This window comes from Ictalurus punctatus, chromosome 15 (genome assembly GCF_001660625.3).
Source record: "Ictalurus punctatus breed USDA103 chromosome 15, Coco_2.0, whole genome shotgun sequence".
Classification (NCBI taxonomy): Eukaryota; Metazoa; Chordata; class Actinopteri; order Siluriformes; family Ictaluridae; genus Ictalurus; species Ictalurus punctatus.
This window is the reverse complement of record NC_030430.2, coordinates 9120227-9142726: the sequence shown is the minus strand read 5'-3', so window position 1 is coordinate 9142726 and position 22500 is coordinate 9120227. Positions and strand designations below refer to the sequence as shown.

Here is a 22500-nt window from a genome sequence, read left to right as displayed (position 1 = left end):
TAGCTGATCTGCTGTTGCTCCGAGATGCTTCTGTGTCACAGTAATAGCATTTACAGGTGACCGGGGCAGATCTAGCAGGGAAGAAACGTCACAAACTGACTTGTGGTAAAGGAGGCGTTTTGTGACAGGGAGATGTTTAGAGTCACTGTGATCTTCATTCTACTGCTAATATCTGTCTATAGAGAGTGCAGGGCCATGTGCTGGATTTTATTCACCTGTTAGCAATGGGCGTGGCTGAAACACCTGAACTCAACCATCAGAAGGGGTGCACATACTTTTGGCTATATCACTCAACTTGTTTTTGTTTGTTTGTTTATGAGAAAGCAATCAATCAGATTTTTGGCTTTAAAATCACCACACAACACTGCTACACACTTCACTATGTGATGCTGAAATTACTGATTAAATTATTAGGTTTTCACTGAATGTTATTGTGGTCCAGTGTCTGCTGTGGAAGGAGAGGAGATGAACCTGCAGGTAACACCCAGTGATCCTCACCTGCAGGTAACGCCTAGTGATCCCCTCCTGCATGTGTTTAGTCAAAGTTGATTTGTGTCTCTTTGTGCTTTCTGTTGCTTCCCTGTGTGTGTGTGTGTGTGTGTGTGAGAGAGAGAGAGAGAGAGAGAGAGAGAGAGAGAGAGAGTGAAAGAGAGAGAGAACCAACCAACCAGCACAGAACCTGGAGCGTACGTGTGAGTTTAGAAAATAAAAACACTGAAAAGTGAAAGTAAAATATTAAGAGTAAAAAAATGATTTTGAGTTGTTCCAAGCTTCCTCATTCCCGACTTGAACCTGGGAAGTGTTACACTCATCATATCCCTATAGAAATGTGATGTTATATGGAGTCAAAGGTCAACAAACTAAACAAAGCTGACCTGCAGATGGAGCTCATCTCTCTCTCTCTCTCTCTCTCTCTCTCTCTCTCTCTCTCTCTCTCTCTCTCTCTCTCTCTCTCTCTCTCACTTCCTCTGCTGAAGAATTTCCCCTGCACGTATCAACATCACACTTCTGCATGTTTATCTCTGTGAGAGCGTCTTCACTTCCTGTTCACTACATTTACTGTCAGACTCTTTACATTCACTTACAGTATAGTCACTCACACACACACACTCACACACACTTTTATAATGTTATATATAAAATTATAGAACTAAGTTCTATAATTAACATGGATACAGTAATCAGTATATATATAATTTTCACAATTTAAAAAAACATCAACATAAAAAAAACAGATCAGTCACATGGAAAAAGTACATACACCCCTACATTTATTACACCTTCAAACCCATAAAATTAGAATCAGGTGTTGAAGATCAGGTGTCAGTGAAGTCAGTGATTAGATCCTGCTCATGGAGTGCAGGTGGAACTGGTCTTATTTATACCCCTCTCATATCTAGTGTCTGGTGTTCCCTTTGTTATTGAGGTGTTTGGTGTCATCATGCCAAGATCTAAAGAGTTCTGTAAGGCCTTCAGAAAAAGGTTGTGGGTTCCTATGAGAGCTTGAAGATAACGTGAGGCCATCTCCAAAAATTGGAGTTGAACTGAAAGTGGACCTTTCAACAGGATAATGATCCTAAGCATACGAGCAAATCCACCAAGGAATGTCTCAAAAAGAAGAAATGGAGTTTTATGGAACGGCCGAATCAAAGCCCCGGGTTTGACTCCCATTTAAAATGTTGTGGGGGTATGTGAAACGGGCAGAGCATGCAAGAAAACCCTCAAAAATCTTGCAGCTGAAAGAATATTGCATGGAAGCGTGGTCAAATATTCCAGCAAACCTGGTGGACAATTATGCAAAACATCTATAAGAAGTTATTTCTGCTAAAAGGGGCAATACTAGCTTCTCAGGTCAAGGGTGTACTTACTTTTTCCACAGAAATCTATTGATATTTCTGTTGAATAAATGATTTTAAATATATATTTTCTGGTTTTGTTCAAGTATATTACCTTTATTAATAGGGACTGCATCAAAGAGGATCAAATGTTTGCTCGTCCAAATATGTAAAAAATATATATAAATAAATAAAAAAAGCCAGCAATTTCCATGGGGTGTACTTACTTTTTCACATGACTGTGTGTATGTATGTGTAGGCATGCCTGATCCTCTCAGGTTTCATAACACACACTCCTCAGGACCTGTGCGTGTGCGTGTGTGTCTGTGTGTGTGTGTGTGTGTGTGTGTGTGATAACCAGTATCATTCTGTCTCTGTATTTTTCCTAATATGGTCACATTAATTGTGAAAGGTGTGTGTTGCAGTGTGTAATGTGTGTATTGCAGTGTGTATTGTATTGTGTAAGGTGTGTGTAGCAGTGTGTGATGGGTGTGTAGCAGTGTGTGATGTGTGTATTGCAGTGTGTAATGTGTGTGTTGCAGTGTTTGTTGTATTGTGTAAAGTGTGTGTTGCAGTGTGTCTGAACAGGAAGTGGAGTGAATGAGAGGAGATGGTGAATGAGTGGAAGGAGAGATGAGTAAAATAGAGAAGAGAAATGAGAGGTGTAAGATGGCGGCATGTCAGAGACCGTTTCACCACTTCCTGTTCCACACAGGAAGTCATAGAGTCACTGTGGAACAACACATTCAGGTCACACTTATTGCTAGAGTTAATGCTAGAGATTTATAAATACACACACACACACACACACACACACACACACACACACACACACACACACACACAGAGCTGGTCTGTGATAGGTGGGTTGGTTTGTAGATGTCACTCCCTCCAGAATCAGGCTTTGGTCAGGAGAGAGTATGGTGATGGAGTGTGATGATGGAGTGTGGTGGTGGTGGTGGTGATGGAGTGTGGGGATGGTGATGGAGTGTGATAATGGAGTGTGGTGATGGAGTATGATGATGGTGATGGAGAGTGATGATGGAGTGTGATGATGGTGATGGAGTGTGATGATGGAGTGTGGTGGTGGAGTGTGGTGATGGAGTGTGATTATGGTGATGGAGTGTGGTGATGGTGATAGAGTGTGGTGATGGAGTGTGATGATGGTGATGGAGTGTGATGGTGATGGAGTGTGGTGATGGAGTGTGGTGATGGTGATGGAGTGTGATGATGGTGATGGAGTGTGGTGATGGAGTGTGGTGATGGTGATGGAGTGTGATGATGGTGATGGAGTGTGGTGATGGAGTGTGGTGATGGAGTGTGATTATGGTGATGGAGTGTGGTGATGGTGATAGAGTGTGGTGATGGAGTGTGATGATGGTGATGGAGTGTGATGGTGATGGAGTGTGGTGATGGAGTGTGGTGATGGTGATGGAGTGTGATGATGGTGATGGAGTGTGGTGATGGAGTGTGGTGATGGAGTGTGATGATGGTGATGAAGTGTGGTGGTGGTGATGGGGTGTGATGGTGATGGAGTGTGATGGTGATGGAGTGTGGTGATGGTGATGGAGTGTGGTGATGGATTGTGATGATGGTGATGGAGTGTGGTGATGGATTGTGATGATGGTGATGGAGTGTGGTGATGGATTGTGATGATGGTGATGGAGTGTGATGGTGATGGAGTGTGGTTATGGTGATGGAGTGTGGTGATGGAGTGTGATGATGGTGATGGAGTGTGGTGATGGAGTGTGATGATGGTGATGGAGTGTGATGATGGTGATGGAGTGTGGCGATGGATTGTGATGATGGTGATGGAGTGTGATGGTTATGGAGTGTGGTGATGGTGATGGAGTGTGATGATGGTGATGGAGTGTGATGATGGTGATGGAGTGTGGTGATGGATTGTGATGATGGTGATGGAGTGTGATGGTTATGGAGTGTGGTGATGGAGTATGATGATGGTGATGGAGTGTGGTGATGGAGTGTGATGATGGTGATGGAGTGTGATGATGGTGATGGAGTATGATGATGGTGATGGAGTGTGGTGATGGAGTGTGATGATGGTGATGGAGTGTGATGATGGTGATGGAGTATGATGATGGTGATGGAGTGTGGTGATGGAGTGTGGTGATGGTGATGGAGTGTGGTGATGGATTGTGATGATGGTGATGGAGTGTGGTGATGGAGTGTGATGATGGTGATGGAGTGTGATGATGGTGATAAAGAGATAGACACAGATAAAGAGAGCACCAACTTTAAAGTTTAAAGCTTTCACAGTGTGAGGAGAACATGTCCACCACCACCACCACACTCCAATGAATGTGGTGGTGGAGTGTGATGGTGATGGAGTGTGGTGATGGAGTGTGATGATGGTGATGGACATGTTCTCCTCACACTGTGAAAGCTTTAAACTCATGTACTCTTTCACCTTTACAGAAAGCAGGAAGCAGGAGAGGAAGCTGCTGTTTCCCTTCTGAAAGCTCAGATGAACACAGAACTGTCACTACACATAAAAACTAGAACATCTATGAGGAACAGATTTGTTTTCTCTAAATGTGAAACAGGAGAAGATGTCTTTATGTGTCAAATATACACCACAGTATATTATTTTCTATATTATTTGCACATCCCAGCTTGTTAGGGGTCAGAGGTCAGAGGTCAGGTTAGCCATGATACAGTGTCCTGGAGCAGAGAGGGTTAACCGCCTCACAGCTGGAACCCCCAACCTTCTGATCAGTAACCCGTAACAGGACAGGGATGGGGACAGGAGTGTGTATGTCTGTGTGTGTGTGTGTGTGTGTGTGTGTGTGTGTGTGTGTGTGTGTCCTGCAGGCATGAATTCTCCTCATTACTCAGCAGCATGTGTTCACATGAAACACTGGAATTTCACCTCATGCACACACACACACACACACACACACACACACACACACACACACACACACACAAGTGAGCTGTGATTGGGTGAGAACAGGTCACATGAACAGAGAAGCACAAAAACAACTGCTTGACTTAAAAATTGTGAAATCTGAACATCTCTCTCTGTCGCTCTCTCTCTGTATTGGTCTGTCTCTCTCTCTCTCTCTCTCTGTATTGTTCTCTCTCTCTCTCTCTCTCTCTCTCTCTCTCTCTCTCTCTCTCTCTCTCTCTCTCTCTCTCCCCCTCTCTTTTTCTCTGTCTCTCTGTCTCACTATTGGTCTGTCTGTCTATCTCTCTATTGGTCTGCCTGTCTCTCTCTCTCTCTCTCTCTCTCTCTCTCTCTCTCTCTCTCTCTCTCTCTCTCTCTCTTCCTCGGTCTGTCTCTCACTGAAAAATAAAGACTGATCATTAATGTACATTGTCCCTGTTTAATAAATAAACAAATAAATAAATAAATAAATAAATAAAATTCTGTCTCTCTGATAGCTGAAATATTTGGATGGCTTGTTTGAACATGTTAACCCTGACAGAGAAGCTGAGTTAGAGAACACTGTGTGTTTGTGTGTGTGTCTGTGTGTGAACGTGCATGAGAGAGAGAAAGAGATGCTGGTACATTTTTCTAACACATTCTATTCCTAAAAGTGCTAACCTAGCCCAAAAACACACACTTCCTCTTCCTGTTCTTGTTCTCACATGGCAGCAGCTGATTAGTCGTTTTGGTGGCACTGCACAGCACATTGTGATTGGTCAGACTGAAACTGGCCTGCTGTTCTCCACTTCCTGTCCACTGTCCAATCAGGTTCACTGATCGGAACTAACAGATTCATATCAACGAGTCATAGAGTGTTTGTATAATTCTCAAAGTGTTTCACACTCACACTGTGTGTGTGTGTGTGTGTGTTGGAAACGCCCAACTTCAGCTAAATTTCCTGTCTGCTTACACACTTTAAATCGGCAAACAGGACGTTGTGGTTGAGGCTTGCAGAATGCTCTCTTTATCTGCCGCTGCCTGTCTCTCTGTCTGTCTGTCTGTCTCTCTCTGTCTGACTCTTTCTGTCTCTCTGTCTGTCTGTCTGTCTATCTCTGTCTGTCTTTCTTTGCCAGTCTGTGTCTGTTTCTCTCTCTCTCTCTCTCTGTCTCTTTCTGTCTCTCTCTCTCTGCCTGTTTGTGTGTGTCTCTCTCTGTCTGTCTGTTTCTGTCTCTCTCTCTTTGCCTGTTTGTGTCTGTCCCTCTCTCTCTGTCTCTTTCTGTCTCTCTCTCTTAGCCTATTTGTGTGTCTCTCTCTCTTTGTCTGTCCCCTTCGGTCTCTCTCCCTTTGCCTGTTTGTGTCTGTCTCTCTCTGTCTGTCTCTTTATGTCTCTCTCTCTCGCTGTCTCTTTCTCTCTGTCTGTGTCTATCTCCCTCTGTCTGTCTCCCTCTGTCTCTCTTTGCCTGTCTGTCTCTCTCCCATTATTAGTGTATAACTGTTATTGCCAAGCTTCATGAGTGGTTTATTGTTGAAACTGCAGAAGTTAGAAGTTTAGAATATGCACGTACTGATAAAGCCACCTGTGTTAGAGAAGATGCACCAATGTGTATAAAAGTGTGTATCGAGACTCCGGCAGTTGCTTTGCAAACCGACTTGTCTCTATCGCTTCGGTAATAAAGTCTATATTTTTGCCAACGAAAACCCCAAAACTCTAGAGCAGACTGACAAGAAACCGAGTCACACAAAACCTAACCATAACCCTAACCAGTGGCCACTGAAAATGTCAACAATTTTACGTTTAGATATTTAGTTTGTGTTTGCTGAATATATTATAACAGTAATATAACACTCTTATAAAACTTCTCCAAACTCTACTAATCAAACTGAGCAAAGGGGTTTTTAATCTCAAAAAGTGTTTGTCTGTGTGTGTGTGTATGTGTGTATGTGTGTAGGGCGCATGGTGGCTTAGTGGTTTGCACGTTCGCCTCATACCTCCAGGGTTGGGAGTTCGGCCACACCATGGCCCTGTGAGTGCGGAGTTTACATGTTCTCCCTCTGCTGCGGGGGTTTCCTCCGGGTACTCCGGTTTCCTCCCCCAGTCCAAAGACGGATTGGTGTTTCCAAAGTGTCCGTAGTGAACAGGTGTATGAATCACTGTGCCCGGGTGCCATCTTCAGTCGTCTTGATTCAGTCTTGCCACTGGATCATGGTGGTCACCGGGAAGTGAGACTGAGGCTGATGCTGCGCAAGTCTTCCTCACTTTAATCCAATTCAAGTCAAGTTCAAGTTTGTGTTCTCCATAATGGAGGCAGAAATGGAAACTTCGGTCTTCGTCGAAACCGACAGACGAACTCCTAGTGTGTGTGTGTTTGTGTGTATGTGTGTATGTATGTGTGTGTGTATGTGTGTGTGTGTGTGTGTATGTGTGTATGTGTGTGTGTGTGTGTGTGTGTGTATGTGCTGTTTTGGCTTTTTTCTGCATCTAGAGACTTGTTTCTGAATTCCTGTCACAGCTCGTCTTCTACAGATTTATCAGAGGTTACTTTGAGAGAAGTGCAGTGTGTCTGTTGAGTATTCAGGACTTATTAATAAATTCACCCTCATTCTCACACACTGTAGCTGAAGGAGGAGAACCCGCTCCATTTCATGTCTTCAGGTGAAAGTGATGAGTGTATAATATACTGTAGTGGACTAAACCTTCAGTTCACTGAGACACAGGCCACTTTAAAACTACTAAAGCCTAAACTAAATCTGGTATAAGATATATTTCACTTTTCTTTGTTGAATATATTATGTTTATTTTCAATGACTCTGTCTGTCTGTCTGTCTCTCTGTCTGTCTCTCAGTATTATCACTGTAACTTTACATTACATCATCACTTACAGAGGTGTGACTGTGATCCTGCAGTAATCCTTGATCACACAGCCTTATTGTGTGTAATTTGTTCATGAAACTTTTAAACATCACACACACACACACACACACACACACACACACACACACACACACACACACACACACACACTTATGACATTAATCTCTGAGCCAGTGTGTCAAACACAAACAGAATCTGTTTTCATGTAGACGAATATACACACACTGATTAACATTGTGAGTAACTGGGATGTGGCCAAGTGGGGTGTGGCCAAACAGGACAATCCCTGCTCAATCTTTTGAATCACTGTTGTTGTGTGATATCTGTAAGACTACCATGGATTTACATGGATATACAGTTAACAATACCACAGTGCAGTCTCGAATCTGATTGGTCAGTAGGTGAGCACTATATGTATATAGAAAGAGAGAGAGAGAGAGGTTGATGAAGAATAACTGTTTACTACAACTATAACACACATGAACAGGAGTTAACTTGTCTCTCGGATTTTCCACAACATTAAATGTGATGTCATTCATTAATAGATTAAATGTTGTAATAGTTGGTAAATTACTGTTGGTATAAGCAGAATAACACGCTCCAGACCGTGCGGTTGCATTTTGCGCTTTGCATCATGCCTCATCACCCCATCCTGGCGTTTATTAATTTCATAGAACAGCACAGTCTGGAGTGTGTGACTCCTTATAATGTCATAATGCCAGGGTATGATTGGTCTGAAGCTGAAGAGGAGGTATAGTGAAGGTGGAGAGGAGGTATAGTATAGGTGGAGAGGAGGAGGAGAAGAGGAGAAGAGCTATAGTGAAGGTGGAGCGGAGGAGGAGAGGAGATCAAGAGCTATAGTGAAGGTGGAGAGGAGGTATAGTATAGGTGGAGAGAAGGAGGTGAGGAGGTATAGTGAAGGTGGAGAGGAGGAGAGGATGAGAGAAGAAGAGGAGGTATAGTGAAGGAGGAGAGGAGGAGAGGAGGTACAGTTCAGTTGACTTGACTACTGATTAGAAAGTCAAATCAGTTTGTTTCTGGTGAAGTTGGTGAAGCTGGTGCAGATGGTGCAGCAGGTGAAGTTGGTGAAATTGATGAAGTTGGTGAAGCTGGTGCAGCTGGTGAAGTTAGTGAAGTTGGTGCAGCTGATCTGACCAGCGATCACTGGTTTCATTCAGTTAGTAAATTTGTAGCAGAAACAGAAACAGAGCCCTCACTGTCCTCACAATTTTATAGCTAGTGTGTAACATGACAGTTTTGATGCATATTTAAATCTCTCAACCAATCAGAGTCTCTCTTCGACTTCTGCAGCCATATTTTATGGAGCTCTGGTCATGGAGTCTCAGTGTTTTATTTAAAATAATTTAAACATGCTCAAAAATCAAAAAGAAACCAGAGGTGTGCGTGTGTGTGCGTGCGTGCGTGCGTGCGTGCGTGCGTGTGTGTGTGTGTGTGAACATGTGCTTTCCACACAGGAAGTTAAATACACAATGCACTCCATTCAGGTCGTTAAAGTCAGTAGTGATTATGTCCACAAGCTTTTTTCAGAAAATGTCATGAATAAGTCATAACAAATTCAGAACATTTCAGTTTAACTCAGAAACAGTCAGCAGTGTGTTTGGTCTCTGATTCACTTCCATCTAAAATCTGAGAGCAGATCGGATTAGAGTTTACTTCAGTTTCTGCAGCTTAGTAAACGGATATGCAAGTAGACTGAGAACTCTTTTCTCTCATTCTCTCCTCCTCTCCCTCTCTCTCTCCCCTCTCTCTCCCCCCTCTCCCTCCCTCTCCCTGCCCCCCCTCCCTCTCCCACTCTCTCCCACTCTCTCCCTCCCTCTTTCCCTTTCTCACCCTCTCTCTCCCTCCCTCTCCCTCTCTCCCTCTCTCTCTCTCTTTCTCTCGCTCTCTCCCCCCTCTCAGAGGGTCATGGGCTTTTCACGTACAAAACAATGCAAATAAATGAGGAATAGTGTGCAGGGTTGTGAGGGTGTTGAGAGAGCAGACCTGAGCACTCACACTCTACACACATTGTGTATAATCTCCACTTTACACATTCATCATTATAACTCACAATACATTTTGATATATACACTCAACATCCACTTTATTAGGAACACCTGTACACCTGCTCATGTATGCAGTTACCCAAAGTCTTGTAGATACGAGTCAAGAGCTTCAGTTAATGTTCACATCAGACATCAGAGTGAATAGTCTGATCTCTAAAGTGTGACTTTAACCGTGGCGTGCTTGTTGGTGCAAAATGGGCTGGTCTGAGTATTTCAGAAACTGCTGATCTCCTGCTTGGGATTTTCACACACAGCAGTCTCCAGAGTTTACACAGAATGGTGCGAAAAACTAAAAACATTGAGTTTGTGGGTGGCTGATGGGTAGAGAGGTCAGAGGAGAATGACTAGACTGGTTCGAGCTGCCAGGAAGGATATAATAACTCATATAATCACTCTTTACAACCGTGCTGAGCAGAAAAGCATCTCAGCATGCACAAAATATCAAACCTTGAGGTGGACGAGCTACAACAGCAGAAGACCACATCAGGTTCCCCTCCTGACAGCCAAGAACAGGTATCTGAGGCTATCTGAGTGTGTGTGTGTGTGTGTGTGTGTGTGTGTGTGTGTGTGTGTGTGTGTGTGGTCAGGATCGGAGCTAAACTTTGGTCTAAAATGGTCAGTGGACCACTGTGTGTGTGCTTAACTTTTTCCTGTGGAATTCAATGCTCGGTTAATCTAACGGCGGAGAGACAGACGCGTTTCATCTTCACAAACTCTCTCTCTCTCTCTCTCTGCCTCTGTGCGGAAGTGACCCCCCGAGGCAGGGCAGGGCGTGGGCGCGGAACTGCGTGCAGTATAAAATTCTCAGCAACTTCCTCGTGCTCACTTTTGCATCGCAGCAGCTTTGCTTAAAGTCACCGGGAGGATCCGAGCACAGGTACCTAGCGCGCGCTCACTTCATCACTTCACTTCCGCCTTCACTTCTCTTTTTTACGCACACTTTCTAACTTGTACATTTTCTAAATCCGTTTAAGCTCCAAAAACAAACGCAGAGAGAAATATGAGTTGGGACAGCTACATTCAGAGTCTGACCAAGAACGAATGGCTGGACGACGCCGTCATCATCGGGCACACACCGGGACAGGAGTCAGTGTGGGCGGCAGCACCCGGCGGCTGGCTGAATGGAGTCACGGTACGCGCGCGGACACACACACACACACACACACACATCAATATGCGCTTGCAATTGAATACTATCAGTTTATCCAGTGCCAGTGTAAGCACAGTTGCGCGCGAACAGCTATGACGTAGCGCACCTGGTTCCTTGATGTTTCTGCTGTTATTATATTAATTATTACAGCTTCATTAGCGCGTGATAAAGACCGGATGGGGAAATGGGCGTGACTTAACTTCTTCTTTTGCGCATGATAAACTCGCTGGGCACCGAGACGTGACGTGCACGCGCTTCGCTTTAATCGTATCGTGTGTGTAACCATCATCCATCTTTCCACACTGTGTGTGTGTCTGTGTATGTGTGTGTGTGTGAGTGAGAGAGAGAGAGAGAGAGAGAGAGAGAGAGAGAGAGAGAGTGGTTCGGAGCTCGTGCGTGCAAGGATAATCGAATAATCAAAGTTTTTTCCTGTAAATTGAGCGGCGCTGTGAGCGCGCTGTGAACTCTGCAGCCCAAACCGCTCCTTATTTGGTCATGGGCGAATTAAAAAGCAGGAAGTAGTGCAGCGGGGGCTGAAGAGGGTGCGACACACTTCCGCCTGAGCGTGCACTAAACTCCAATTAAAAACCCGTGTGTTTAATAACTTAATTTTGTTTTAATTCAAAAGTTTGTATTAACTTTTCCTGTGTATTATACAACAAAGAGAGAGAGTGTGTGTGTGTGTGTGTGTGTGTGTGTGTGTGTGTGAGAGAGAGAGAGAGAGACTACATGGACTACATCCACATTAGGCATAAAGTGCATTTTGTCATTTTATTTTTCATTTTTATTTATATTTTATATTTTTTATTTGCTTATTTTTCGTAATTGTTTGCATTTTATTGTATTATTATTACTATTATTCCTATTATAATTGATGCTCTGGCAATATTATATGTAAACAATCAGGTCAATAAAGTACTTTGAAATTAATCGAGAGAGAGAGAGAGAGAGAGAGAGAGAGAGAGAGAGAGAGAGACAGAAACAGAGAGACAGATAGACAGCGAGAGAGACAGAAACAGAGAGAGATTAGTTTGATAGTACTCCCATACTTAAAATCAGAATTACGCAGAACTGTATATATCTGTGGTTTCCATCTCTCTCTCTCTCTCTCTCTCTCTCTCTCTCTCTCTCTCTCTCTCTCTCTCTCTCTCTCTCTCTCTCTCAATTCAATTCAGCAGAAATGAGCTTTATTGGCATGGCCGAGTGTACAGTGTTTTGACAAAGAATAAAATCTGAACAGAGAATAAATGATAAGATGAACAAGTGAAAAAACCAGTGAAAAAGTGTACACGAGTTCATGAGCGCATCGCTGTCAACCCCTCTCTCTCTCTCTTTATCTCTCTCACTCTATTTCTTTATCTCTCTGTGTGTGCTGTGTGTGTGTGAGAGAGAGAGAGATTGTGTCTGTGCTTGCTCCCCTACGCAAGTCTCTACATGTCTGTACTATGCCACACACACACACACACAAATCCTATTTGTCTACTTTAGTGTAGTCCATGTTGCAGCAGGTCACTTATCAGCTGTACTATTAAAGTACTCACTAGTCCTCTTCCATCTTCATTATTGTAGTCTAGTCCACATTAATCTGATCAAGTCCTCACTAATCTAACCGAGAATGTTATGGACTACATCCATATTAGACAAGTGTGTGTGTGTGTGTTGTAATGTTAGCGTTGCCTCAAGCAGTGTTTTTTCCCTTATTCTGTTGTGGAGACAGTGTGTGTATTTGTGTGTGCTTGTGGAGTTTTAAATGAAGGAACAGTCTAAACGTGATGAGACATGAATCTTCTCTACAGAAGGAATATTTGTCGATGCAGGTATCTGTGTGTGTGTGTGTGTGTGTGTGTTGAGGTTGGCGGAGAGCTCTGCAAAAATCCACCTACACGTTACAACATGTGTGTATACTGTAGCATAATTCCAACCCCCCCCCCCCCCCCCCCCCCCCCGCCTCTCTCCCCCTACCTCCCCCCTCTCCCCCTCTCCCTCCCTCTCCCCCCCCTCTCTGCCTCTCTTACCCCTCCCTCTCTCTCTCTCCACCTCTCTCTCCCTCTCTCGCCCTCCTCTCTCTCTCCCCTGTTCTCCCCCCCCCCCTCTCTCTCCCCCTCTCTCTCTCTCCCCCTATCTCTCTCCCTCTCTCTCTCTAGGCAGCGGAGGTGAAGGCCCTCATAGCAAATGACCGTAGCACTTTATTTGCTGGTGGAGTGACCTTAGCAGGCAAGAAGTGCACAGTGCTGAGAGATGCCCTTCACGTCGATGGACAGAACACCATGGACCTGAAAATGAAGACCTCAGATAAAGACCCTGATCCCTTTCCCTTCACTGTTGGCAAATCAAATAAAGGTAACACACACACGCACACAACACAGATACACACAACACAGATACACACTTTATTACAGTAGGGTGAAAAAGTCCTGCACTACAAAGTGCGTGAAAAACAGGACCTGATTTTTACTGTCTGTTCCTTTCTGGGTTTTTAAAATAAGGGGGGCTAATTTACCTATTTAAAGTAGAATAAGGGTACTAATGTAGACTAATGGGTATTTTGCTATTATAATGGACTTTGAGTTAAGATAAAATAAAATAAACTTTATTAATACTGAAGGAAATTCTTGCTGGTTACAACACAGTGAAGATGATGATTATGAAGGAGAAGCCTTTATTTGTCACCTAAACTACACTACAGTACATTACAATATGAATGACCCAATAGTGCTGGGGCTCGAACCCCCAACCTTCTGATCAGTACCCCAGAGCCTTAACTGTTGATATTTGATTTGAAAAATATAGATAAAGGCATACTGGTAATAAAATTTAAATAATTTTTAAAAACTGTACAAACTGTGCAACATTTACCAACATAACTGTGTAAATAAACCGTGTAAAATAAACCATGTAAAATAAAGTAGTGAGGAGTGTCATGTAGACGTGAGCATCATTGTTCAGTGTGATTCTGGAGTTTATTTAACTGTCATGAGCTGGTTTTAATTATTAATGTGTACTGAAGAAGTGTTCAGAGGTTAATAAACTGACTGTCTGTCTCTCTCTCTCTGTCTCTTTCTCTCTGTCTCTCTCTCTCTGTCTCTTTCTCTCTGTCTCTCTCCATCTGTCTCTCTCTCTGTCTCTCTCTGTCTCCATCTGTCTCTCTCTCTCTGTCTCTCTCCATCTGACTCTCTCTGTCTCTTTCTCTCTGTCTCTCTCTCTCTGTCTCTCAGCTCTGGTCATTGCTAGAGGAGTGAAAGATGCTCATGGAGGAAAGGTCAATCCCCCCGTCTTTGATATGACTGCTTACCTCCGGAAGATGAATCTCTGAACCTTCACACACTTCTATCTCTCTCTCTCTCACACACACACACACACACACACACACACAAACACACACACACACACACACACACACACACACACACACACACACTGCTCGGATTGAACATCAAATAGGAGATTCCGAGTCTGTGTGTGGACCGTTATGTTGCTCAGCTGGTCATCAGACTACGCACGCACGGGCACACACACACACACAAACACACGCACACACACACACACATACACACACACACACACACACAGGCAACTCCAGCGTGTTCTGCTCAGTGAATCTGGAGAGCATGCTGCAGTGATGGATCGATTCAGCCCTTGTCAGTTTGATTGGTTGATTGATGGTACTCATTGAGGAATGGGCGGAGCTTCATCTCAGGCATCTGTTTATTAGATTATTTTGTTTATTGATTTATTATTTTGATGCTGAACCGAACAAATGTTCAAATTTTAGCTCAATAAAGAGAACATAGTAAAGTTTATTCTGAGATCATGACTGAGTGTGTGTGAGTTTATGGTGCATGTTTCTGTGTTGGGGATTTTTTTGCATTCTGAAATAAATGCTCTCATTTCAGGGAGAGGTTAAGGGTCATCAAGAGTTCAAGTGAGAAATTAACTCACACACACACACACACACACACACACACACACAGAAGAATGGCTGGAACTTGTCAAGTGTGTGAAGTCCTCCCATCACAACTACACAACTGTCCTCATAAACAATTGTGTGTGTGTGTGTGTGTGTGTGTGTGTGTGTGTGTGTGTGTTCAAACTTAATCCCACTGTCACATTTATTTCTTTTAGTGAACTTTGACCTCTCCTTCTAGCGTTAAAGGGAGTGTCTGAGTTTTACACGACTTCAGCTATAGTGAAAAAAATTCTTCCAAATATGTGTAGAAATCTTACAATTATATAATTAAACATTTCAAAGTTCATATCTGAACAGCTCGTTGTTGTGTTTAAAATGGCTGCCACTTCTGTGTGGATTTAATTTTTCTATATAAGAGTTTGGTAAACTGTGCACTGAGACTAGTGTGATGGAAGCGAGTGATGACTTTAGCCTGACATTAGTGTGATGCAAAATGGCGGTTATTTTACTTGTTAGCTGAAGTTGAGAAACCAGTGAATGTGAACTTCAGACACATTTTAGGTAAGTTATTGGGTTTATAGAACAGGTTTAGATTACAGATACGTCATGCTTATGTGATCTACTGATTTTCTTATCATCCACTGATCATTTGTGACGTCTGACTTGGTGCTGTATTAAGTGGATATATAACACACCGTTGTGTGTGATGTTGATGTTCAACATGGCCGAGGTGTGAGAGGAAGTAGATGAGCAGGAGTGTGGGAAACTCTTCTTAGTAAGAAGTGCTGAAAAGAGGAAAAAAAGCATGTGTGCACATGAAAATCCAAAAGCAGTGAAGAAAAAGCTTTCAACCACACACTACACCCACTTCCTGTCAGTTGCTCACTTCCTGTTCGCAGCCCAAACCATCTACACCATGAACAACAAACAGAGCACATTCCCTGACATTCATGTTCATAAACATGTCCACTGTTCATGATGTTTAATGAAGGAGTTCCTCTTTTACACCTTCATCATCAACTGGACAAAATGTAATACCTAATTTGCATATTTATACATATTTATACATGTTTTAATTACAATATTATTATTTTATTGATGTTTCTTTTTTTTTATTTACACTCAGTAATGTTTCATTTGTTAACCCTAAGTTAAAGTCAGTTCATAAAGGATGTGTGTGTGTTTTCCTGCATGATGAGTGTGTGTAGTTTTGAGATGGTCCCTATCCTGTAGACCATATAGGGCTGTGGAACAGCGGACTATAAATGGTGCAGCTGTTTTCTAAGTCAACGCACACAAACTGCTGAGCACACCGACCGAACACACTCAGGTAACACACTTAACTGCATCATTTCTGTGTGTGTGTGTGTGTGTGTGTGTGTGTGTGTGTGTGTTAATCATGGTGAGGACCAATTGACCCCACCTGACAGAACTTAAAAAAAAAAAAAAAATGCAGTTTTTTATTTAAAAACCTAAAAGAGGTGAAAGATCCTCACTGCAAGCATAGTAAGGCAGGTGTGTGCATGTGTGTGCGTGTGTGTATGTGTGTGTGAGAGAGAGAGAGAGAGAGAGAGAGAGAGAGAGAGGTGACACTGAAGGGCAAAATGATCTGAAGGCAGAAGTGTGATGCACTGTATAATATGTCGTTTCTGATTATTAATATGATGTGATCAAGCTGATTAATATGCAAATGAGCCCCTGAACAATCACTGAATGTGTTAATAACCTGACTACTATACAAATATGGGTGATTTAAATAATCCTCCTAAAGAATGAATTTATGTCTGTACTGTAGAATGAGTCCGGCTGTGGAACACACTGTCTGTTCTTCATTTATTATAATGTTATTAGCATTGAGATTTTTAAAAATCTATAATATGCAAATGAGCTGCTCTAACCAATCACAGATTGTGTTAAGTGTTACACGGTATTAAGCCCCTATATGTTCTCCAAGAATATCCTAGAACTCGACAAATGTCTCAGGAAAGTTCCAGAGCCGTGAGGTCCTCAGAATGCAGGAGTTTAGTGGATTCTTTAAATATGAACAGTGTGTGTGTGTGTGTGTGTGTGTGTGTGTGAGTGTGTGTGTGTGCAAAGTCCAGTTTACCAACACACACTCACTTTGTGCTGTGCTACATGTGCACTGATATGAACTGGACTCTGGGCACGCACGCACACACACGCACACACACACGCACGCACGCACGCGCACACACGCACGCACGCACGCACGCACACACACACACACACACACACTGAAGACACTTGTGCTCATGATAAGGTGTTGAGTCCTTACTGGTCAGCTAAGGTGGAGGCGTGGCAGGTAAGCTAAAGGCCACACCAGAGTGGAGTGTGACAGTCTGTGTGTGTATGTGTGTGTGTGTGTGTGTACGTTTTTTACTGTTACACTGCGTCACCCTGAGTGTACTTAGTGTACTACACTGAAGTATTCTCTCTCTCTCACATGCACACACACACACACACACACACACACACACACACACACACACGTATGCAGTGTAAAGGGCAGAGATAATGAAGTGCTCTACAATGACAGTATCTGACCACACACACACACACACACACACAAACTATAAATAGGATTCTTTAGATAGCTGTATCTACAGGAACAGCTGCGAGTGTGTGTGTGTGTGTGTGTGTGTGTGTTTAAATACAAACAGAAATTGAGGAGTGGGGGGTTCTGAATATTTTATTCTCTCTCTCTCAGGATGTCCATCACTAAGATTCAGGCCCGTGAGATTCTCGACTCCAGAGGAAACCCCACTGTGGAGGTCGACCTTTACACAGCCAAAGGTCTCAGACACACCCACACACACACACACACAGACACACACACAGAAGAGCTAATGCCACATCAAGAAGTAAGGATTTAGGAGAACCAGGTTTGTTTCTGTCATTCACATCTATGAAGAAGCAGCAGTTCTGCAGCACATAGTAGAGTAGGTGTAGTGTGTAGTGTGTAGGTGTAGTGTGTACTGTGTATGTATAGTGTGTAGGTATAGTGTGTAGGTGTAGTGAGTAGGTGTAGTGTGTAGTGTGTAGGTGTAGTGTGTACTGTGTATGTATAGTGTGTAGGTATAGTGTGTAGGTGTAGTGAGTAGGTGTAGTGAGTAGGCGTAGTGTAGTGAGTAGGTGTAGTGAGTAGGTGTAGTGTAGTGAGTAGGCGTAGTGTAGTGAGTAGGCGTAGTGAGTAGGCGTAGTGTAGTGAGTAGGTGTAGTGAGTAGGCGTAGTGTAGTGAGTAGGTGTAGTGTAGTGAGTAGGTGTAGTGAGTAGGTGTAGTGAGTAGGCGTAGTGTAGTGAGTAGGCGTAGTGTAGTGAGTAGGTGTAGTGAGTAGGTGTAGTGAGTAGGTGTAGTGTAGTGAGTAGGTGTAGTGTAGTGAGTAGGTGTAGTGAGTAGGCGTAGTGTAGTGAGTAGGTGTAGTGTAGTGAGTAGGTGTAGTGAGTAGGTGTAGTGAGTAGGCGTAGTGTAGTGAGTAGGCGTAGTGTAGTGAGTAGGTGTAGTGAGTAGGTGTAGTGAGTAGGCGTAGTGTAGTGAGTAGGCGTAGTGTAGTGAGTAGGTGTAGTGAGTAGGTGTAGTGAGTAGGTGTAGTGTAGTGAGTAGGTGTAGTGTAGTGAGTAGGTGTAGTGAGTAGGCGTAGTGTAGTGAGTAGGTGTAGTGAGTAGGTGTAGTGAGTAGGTGTAGTGAGTAGGTGTAGTGAGTAGGCGTAGTGTAGTGAGTAGGCGTAGTGTAGTGAGTAGGTGTAGTGAGTAGGCGTAGTGTAGTGAGTAGGTGTAGTGTAGTGAGTAGGTGTCGTGTGTAGTGAGTAGGCGTAGTGTAGTGAGTAGGTGTAGTGAGTAGGTGTAGTGAGTAGGCGTAGTGTAGTGAGTAGGTGTAGTGTGTAGTGAGTAGGTGTCGTGTAGTGAGTAGGTGTAGTGTAGTGAGTAGGTGTAGTGAGTAGGCGTAGTGTAGTGAGTAGGTGTCGTGTGTAGTGAGTAGGCGTAGTGTAGTGAGTAGGTGTAGTGTAGTGAGTAGGTGTAGTGAGTAGGCGTAGTGTAGTGAGTAGGTGTAGTGAGTAGGTGTAGTGTAGTGAGTAGGTGTAGTGAGTAGGCGTAGTGTAGTGAGTAGGCGTAGTGTAGTGAGTAGGTGTAGTGAGTAGGCGTAGTGTAGTGAGTAGGCGTAGTGTAGCGAGTAGGCGTAGTGAGTAGCTGTAGTGTAGTGAGTAGGTATAGTGAGTAGGTGTAGTGAGTAGGTGTAGTGAGTAGGCGTAGTGTGTAGTGAGTAGATGTAGTGTAGTGAGTAGGTGTAGGTGTAGTGAGTAGGTGTAGTGTGTAGTGAGTAGGTGTCGTGTGTAGTGAGTAGGCGTAGTGTAGTGAGTAGGTGTAGTGTAGTGAGTAGGTGTAGTGAGTAGGTGTAGTGAGTAGGCATAGTGTAGTGAGTAGGTGTAGTGAGTAGGCGTAGTGAGTAGGTGTAGTGTAGTGAGTAGGTGTAGTGAGTAGGTGTAGTGTAGTGAGTAGGTGTAGTGAGTAGGTGTAGTGTAGTGAGTAGGCGTAGTGTAGCGAGTAGGTATAGTGAGTAGGTGTAGTGAGTAGGTGTAGTGAGTAGGCGTAGTGTAGTGAGTAGGTGTAGTGTGTAGTGAGTAGGTGTAGGTGTAGTGAGTAGGTGTAGTGTGTAGTGAGTAGGTGTAAGTGTAGTGAGTAGGTGTAGTGAGTAGGCGTAGTGTAGTGAGTAGGCGTAGTGTAGTGAGTAGGTGTAGTGAGTAGGTGTAGTGTAGTGAGTAGGTGTAGTGTAGTGAGTAGGTGTAGTGAGTAGGTGTAGTGTGTAGGTGTAGGCGTAGTGAGTAGGTGTAGTGTAGTGAGTAGGTGTAGTGTAGTGAGTAGGTGTAGTGAGTAGGCGTAGTGTAGTGAGTAGGTGTAGTGAGTAGGTGTAGTGTAGTGAGTAGGTGTAGTGAGTAGGTGTAGTGAGTAGGCGTAGTGAGTAGGTGTAGTGAGTAGTGAGTAGGTGTAGTGTAGTGAGTAGGTGTAGTGTAGTGAGTAGGTGTAGGGTGTAGGTGTAGTGTAGTGAGTAGGTGTAGTGTAGTGAGTAGGTGTAGTGTAGTGAGTAGGTGTAGTGAGTAGGTGTAGTGTAGTGAGTAGGTGTAGTGAGTAGGTGTAGTGTAGTGAGTAGGTGTAGTGAGTAGGTGTAGTGAGTAGGCGTAGTGTAGTGAGTAGGTGTAGTGAGTAGGTGTAGTGAGTAGGTGTAGTGTAGTGAGTAGGCGTAGTGAGTAGGTGTAATGAGTAGTGAGTAGGTGTAGTGTACTGAGTAGGTGTAGGTGTAGTGAGTAGGTGTCGTGTGTAGTGAGTAGGTGTAGGTGTAGTGAGTAGGTGTAGGTGTAGTGAGTAGGTGTAGTGAGTAGGTGTAGTGAGTAGGTGTCGTGTGTAGTGAGTAGGTGTAGTGAGTAGGTGTAGTGTGTAGTGAGTAGGTGTCGTGTGTAGTGAGTAGGTGTAGTGTAGTGAGTAGGTGTAGTGTGTAGTGGGTAGGTGTAGTGAGTAGTGAGTAGGTGTAGTGTGTAGTGAGTAGGTGTCGTGTGTAGTGAGTAGGTGTAGTGTAGTGAGTAGGTGTAGTGTGTAGTGAGTAGGTGTCGTGTGTAGTGAGTAGGTGTAGTGTAGTGAGTAGGTGTAGGTGTAGTGAGTAGGTGTCGTGTGTAGTGAGTAGGTGTAGTGTAGTGAGTAGGTGTAGTGTGTAGTGAGTAGGTGTAGTGTGTAGTGGGTAGGTGTAGGTGTAGTGAGTAGGTGTAGTGTGTAGTGGGTAGGTGTAGTGTGTAGTGAGTAGGTGTAGGTGTAGTGAGTAGGTGTCGTGTGTAGTGAGTAGGTGTAGTGTAGTGAGTAGGTGTAGTGTGTAGTGGGTAGGTGTAGTGAGTAGTGAGTAGGTGTAGGTGTAGTGAGTAGGTGTCGTGTGTAGTGAGTAGGTGTAGTGTGTAGTGAGTAGGTGTCGTGTGTAGTGAGTAGGTGTAGTGTAGTGAGTAGGTGTAGTGTGTAGTGAGTAGGTGTCGTGTGTAGTGAGTAGGTGTAGTGTAGTGAGTAGGTGTAGTGTGTAGTGGGTAGGTGTAGTGTGTAGTGAGTAGGTGTAGGTGTAGTGAGTAGGTGTAGTGTGTAGTGAGTAGGTGTAGGTGTAGTGAGTAGGTGTCGTGTGTAGTGAGTAGGTGTAGTGTAGTGAGTAGGTGTAGTGTGTAGTGAGTAGGTGTCGTGTGTAGTGAGTAGGTGTAGGTGTAGTGAGTAGGTGTCGTGTGTAGTGAGTAGGTGTAGTGTAGTGAGTAGGTGTAGTGTGTAGTGAGTAGGTGTAGGTGTAGTGAGTAGGTGTAGGTGTAGTGAGTAGGTGTAGGTGTAGTGAGTAGGTGTCGTGTGTAGTGAGTAGGTGTAGTGTAGTGAGTAGGTGTAGTGTAGTGAGTAGGTGTAGTGAGTAGGTGTAGTGTAGTGAGTAGGTGTAGTGTAGTGAGTAGGTGTAGTGTGTAGTGGGTAGGTGTAGGTGTAGTGAGTAGGTGTAGGTGTAGTGAGTAGGTGTCGTGTGTAGTGAGTAGGTGTAGGTGTAGTGAGTAGGTGTAATGTGTGGTGTTGTCTGTTGTGGGTGCAGATCCATCTGTATTATCTTAGGTCTGTAGGGATGAAGTTTCTGCTATCTCTGTTCTACTTTCATCACTGATCTCACTGGGGTTAGTTCAAAACAACTGACTTCTGGAGAACATTTAAACCTGAACATCTGTCTCTCTCTCTCTCTCTCTCTCTCTCTCTCTCTCTCTCTCTATGTCTCTCTCTCTCTGTCTCTCTCTCTCTTTCTGTATTTCTCTTTTTCTGTCTCTTTCTCTCTGTCTCTCTCTCTATGTCTCTCTCTCTCTCTCTCTCTCTCTCTCTCTCTCTCTCTCTCTCACTGTCTCTCTTTCTGTCTCTGTATTTCTCTCTCTCACACACACACACTCAGGTCTCTTTAGAGCTGCTGTTCCCAGTGGAGCCTCCACTGGTGTTCATGAGGCTTTGGAGCTCCGAGATGAAGACAAGACCCGCTACCTGGGCAAAGGTACACACACACACACACACACACACACACACACACACACACACATACAGGTTCCAAGTACATCTCTGTTTCTCACACTCTCACTTTTCCAAATTGTGTGTGTGTGTGTATGTTTATGTGTATGTATGTGTGTGTATGTGTGTATGTGTGTGTGTGTATATGTGTGTCTGTGTGTGTGTATATGTGTGTGTGTGTGTATGTGTGTGTATGTCTGTGTGTTTGTATGTGTGTGTATGTGTGAATATCTATGTGTATATGTATGTATGAATATCTATATGTGTGTATGTGCGTGTGTGTATGTGTGTGTATGTGCATGTGTGTGTATGTGTGTATGTGTGTATGTGTGTGTGTAACAGGCACTCAGAAGGCTGTAGATCATGTCAATAAAGACATCGGTCCCAAACTGATCGTGAAGGTAAAAATGCACTACACTCATGCAAGTAATTGTGTGTTAGGATTTATTATGACCTTATTGTGTGTGTGTGTGTGTGTGTGTGTGTGTGTGTGTGTGTGTGTGTGTGTGTGTGATGACAGAAATTCAGTGTGGTCGAGCAGGAGAAGATCGATAAGTTCATGCTGGAGCTTGATGGAACTGAGAACAAATGTAAGTATCTCACACACTCACACACACACACATACACACACACACACACACACACACACACACACACACACACACACACACCTATGGTGCACTTCATAATAGGAGAAAACTATCTACCCACACAGTG

General features: G+C 43.7%; 2 protein-coding genes across 2 annotated transcripts in view; both read left to right on the top strand.

Annotated features, from left to right (window-relative positions):
* The first annotated feature begins 10397 nt into the window (after positions 1–10397).
* pfn1 (profilin 1) lies at positions 10398–14624 on the top strand. Its single transcript, XM_017486631.3, has 4 exons — positions 10398–10540; positions 10638–10795; positions 12958–13153; positions 14029–14624. Exons 2-4 carry the CDS (start codon positions 10664–10666, stop codon positions 14124–14126), a joined length of 426 nt encoding a protein of 141 aa, XP_017342120.1. The 5' UTR covers positions 10398–10540; positions 10638–10663; the 3' UTR covers positions 14127–14624.
* Positions 14625–15910: 1286 nt separating this feature from the next.
* Positions 15911–22500, top strand: part of eno3 (enolase 3, (beta, muscle)) — a 10703-nt gene continuing 4113 nt past the window's right edge. Inside the window, exons 1-5 of the mRNA XM_053686236.1 lie at positions 15911–16050; positions 17449–17534; positions 21674–21769; positions 22126–22184; positions 22304–22373. Coding sequence (XP_053542211.1) covers positions 17450–17534; positions 21674–21769; positions 22126–22184; positions 22304–22373 — 310 coding nt within the window. The 5' untranslated portion in view covers positions 15911–16050; position 17449. The remainder of the gene's footprint in view (positions 16051–17448; positions 17535–21673; positions 21770–22125; positions 22185–22303; positions 22374–22500) is intronic.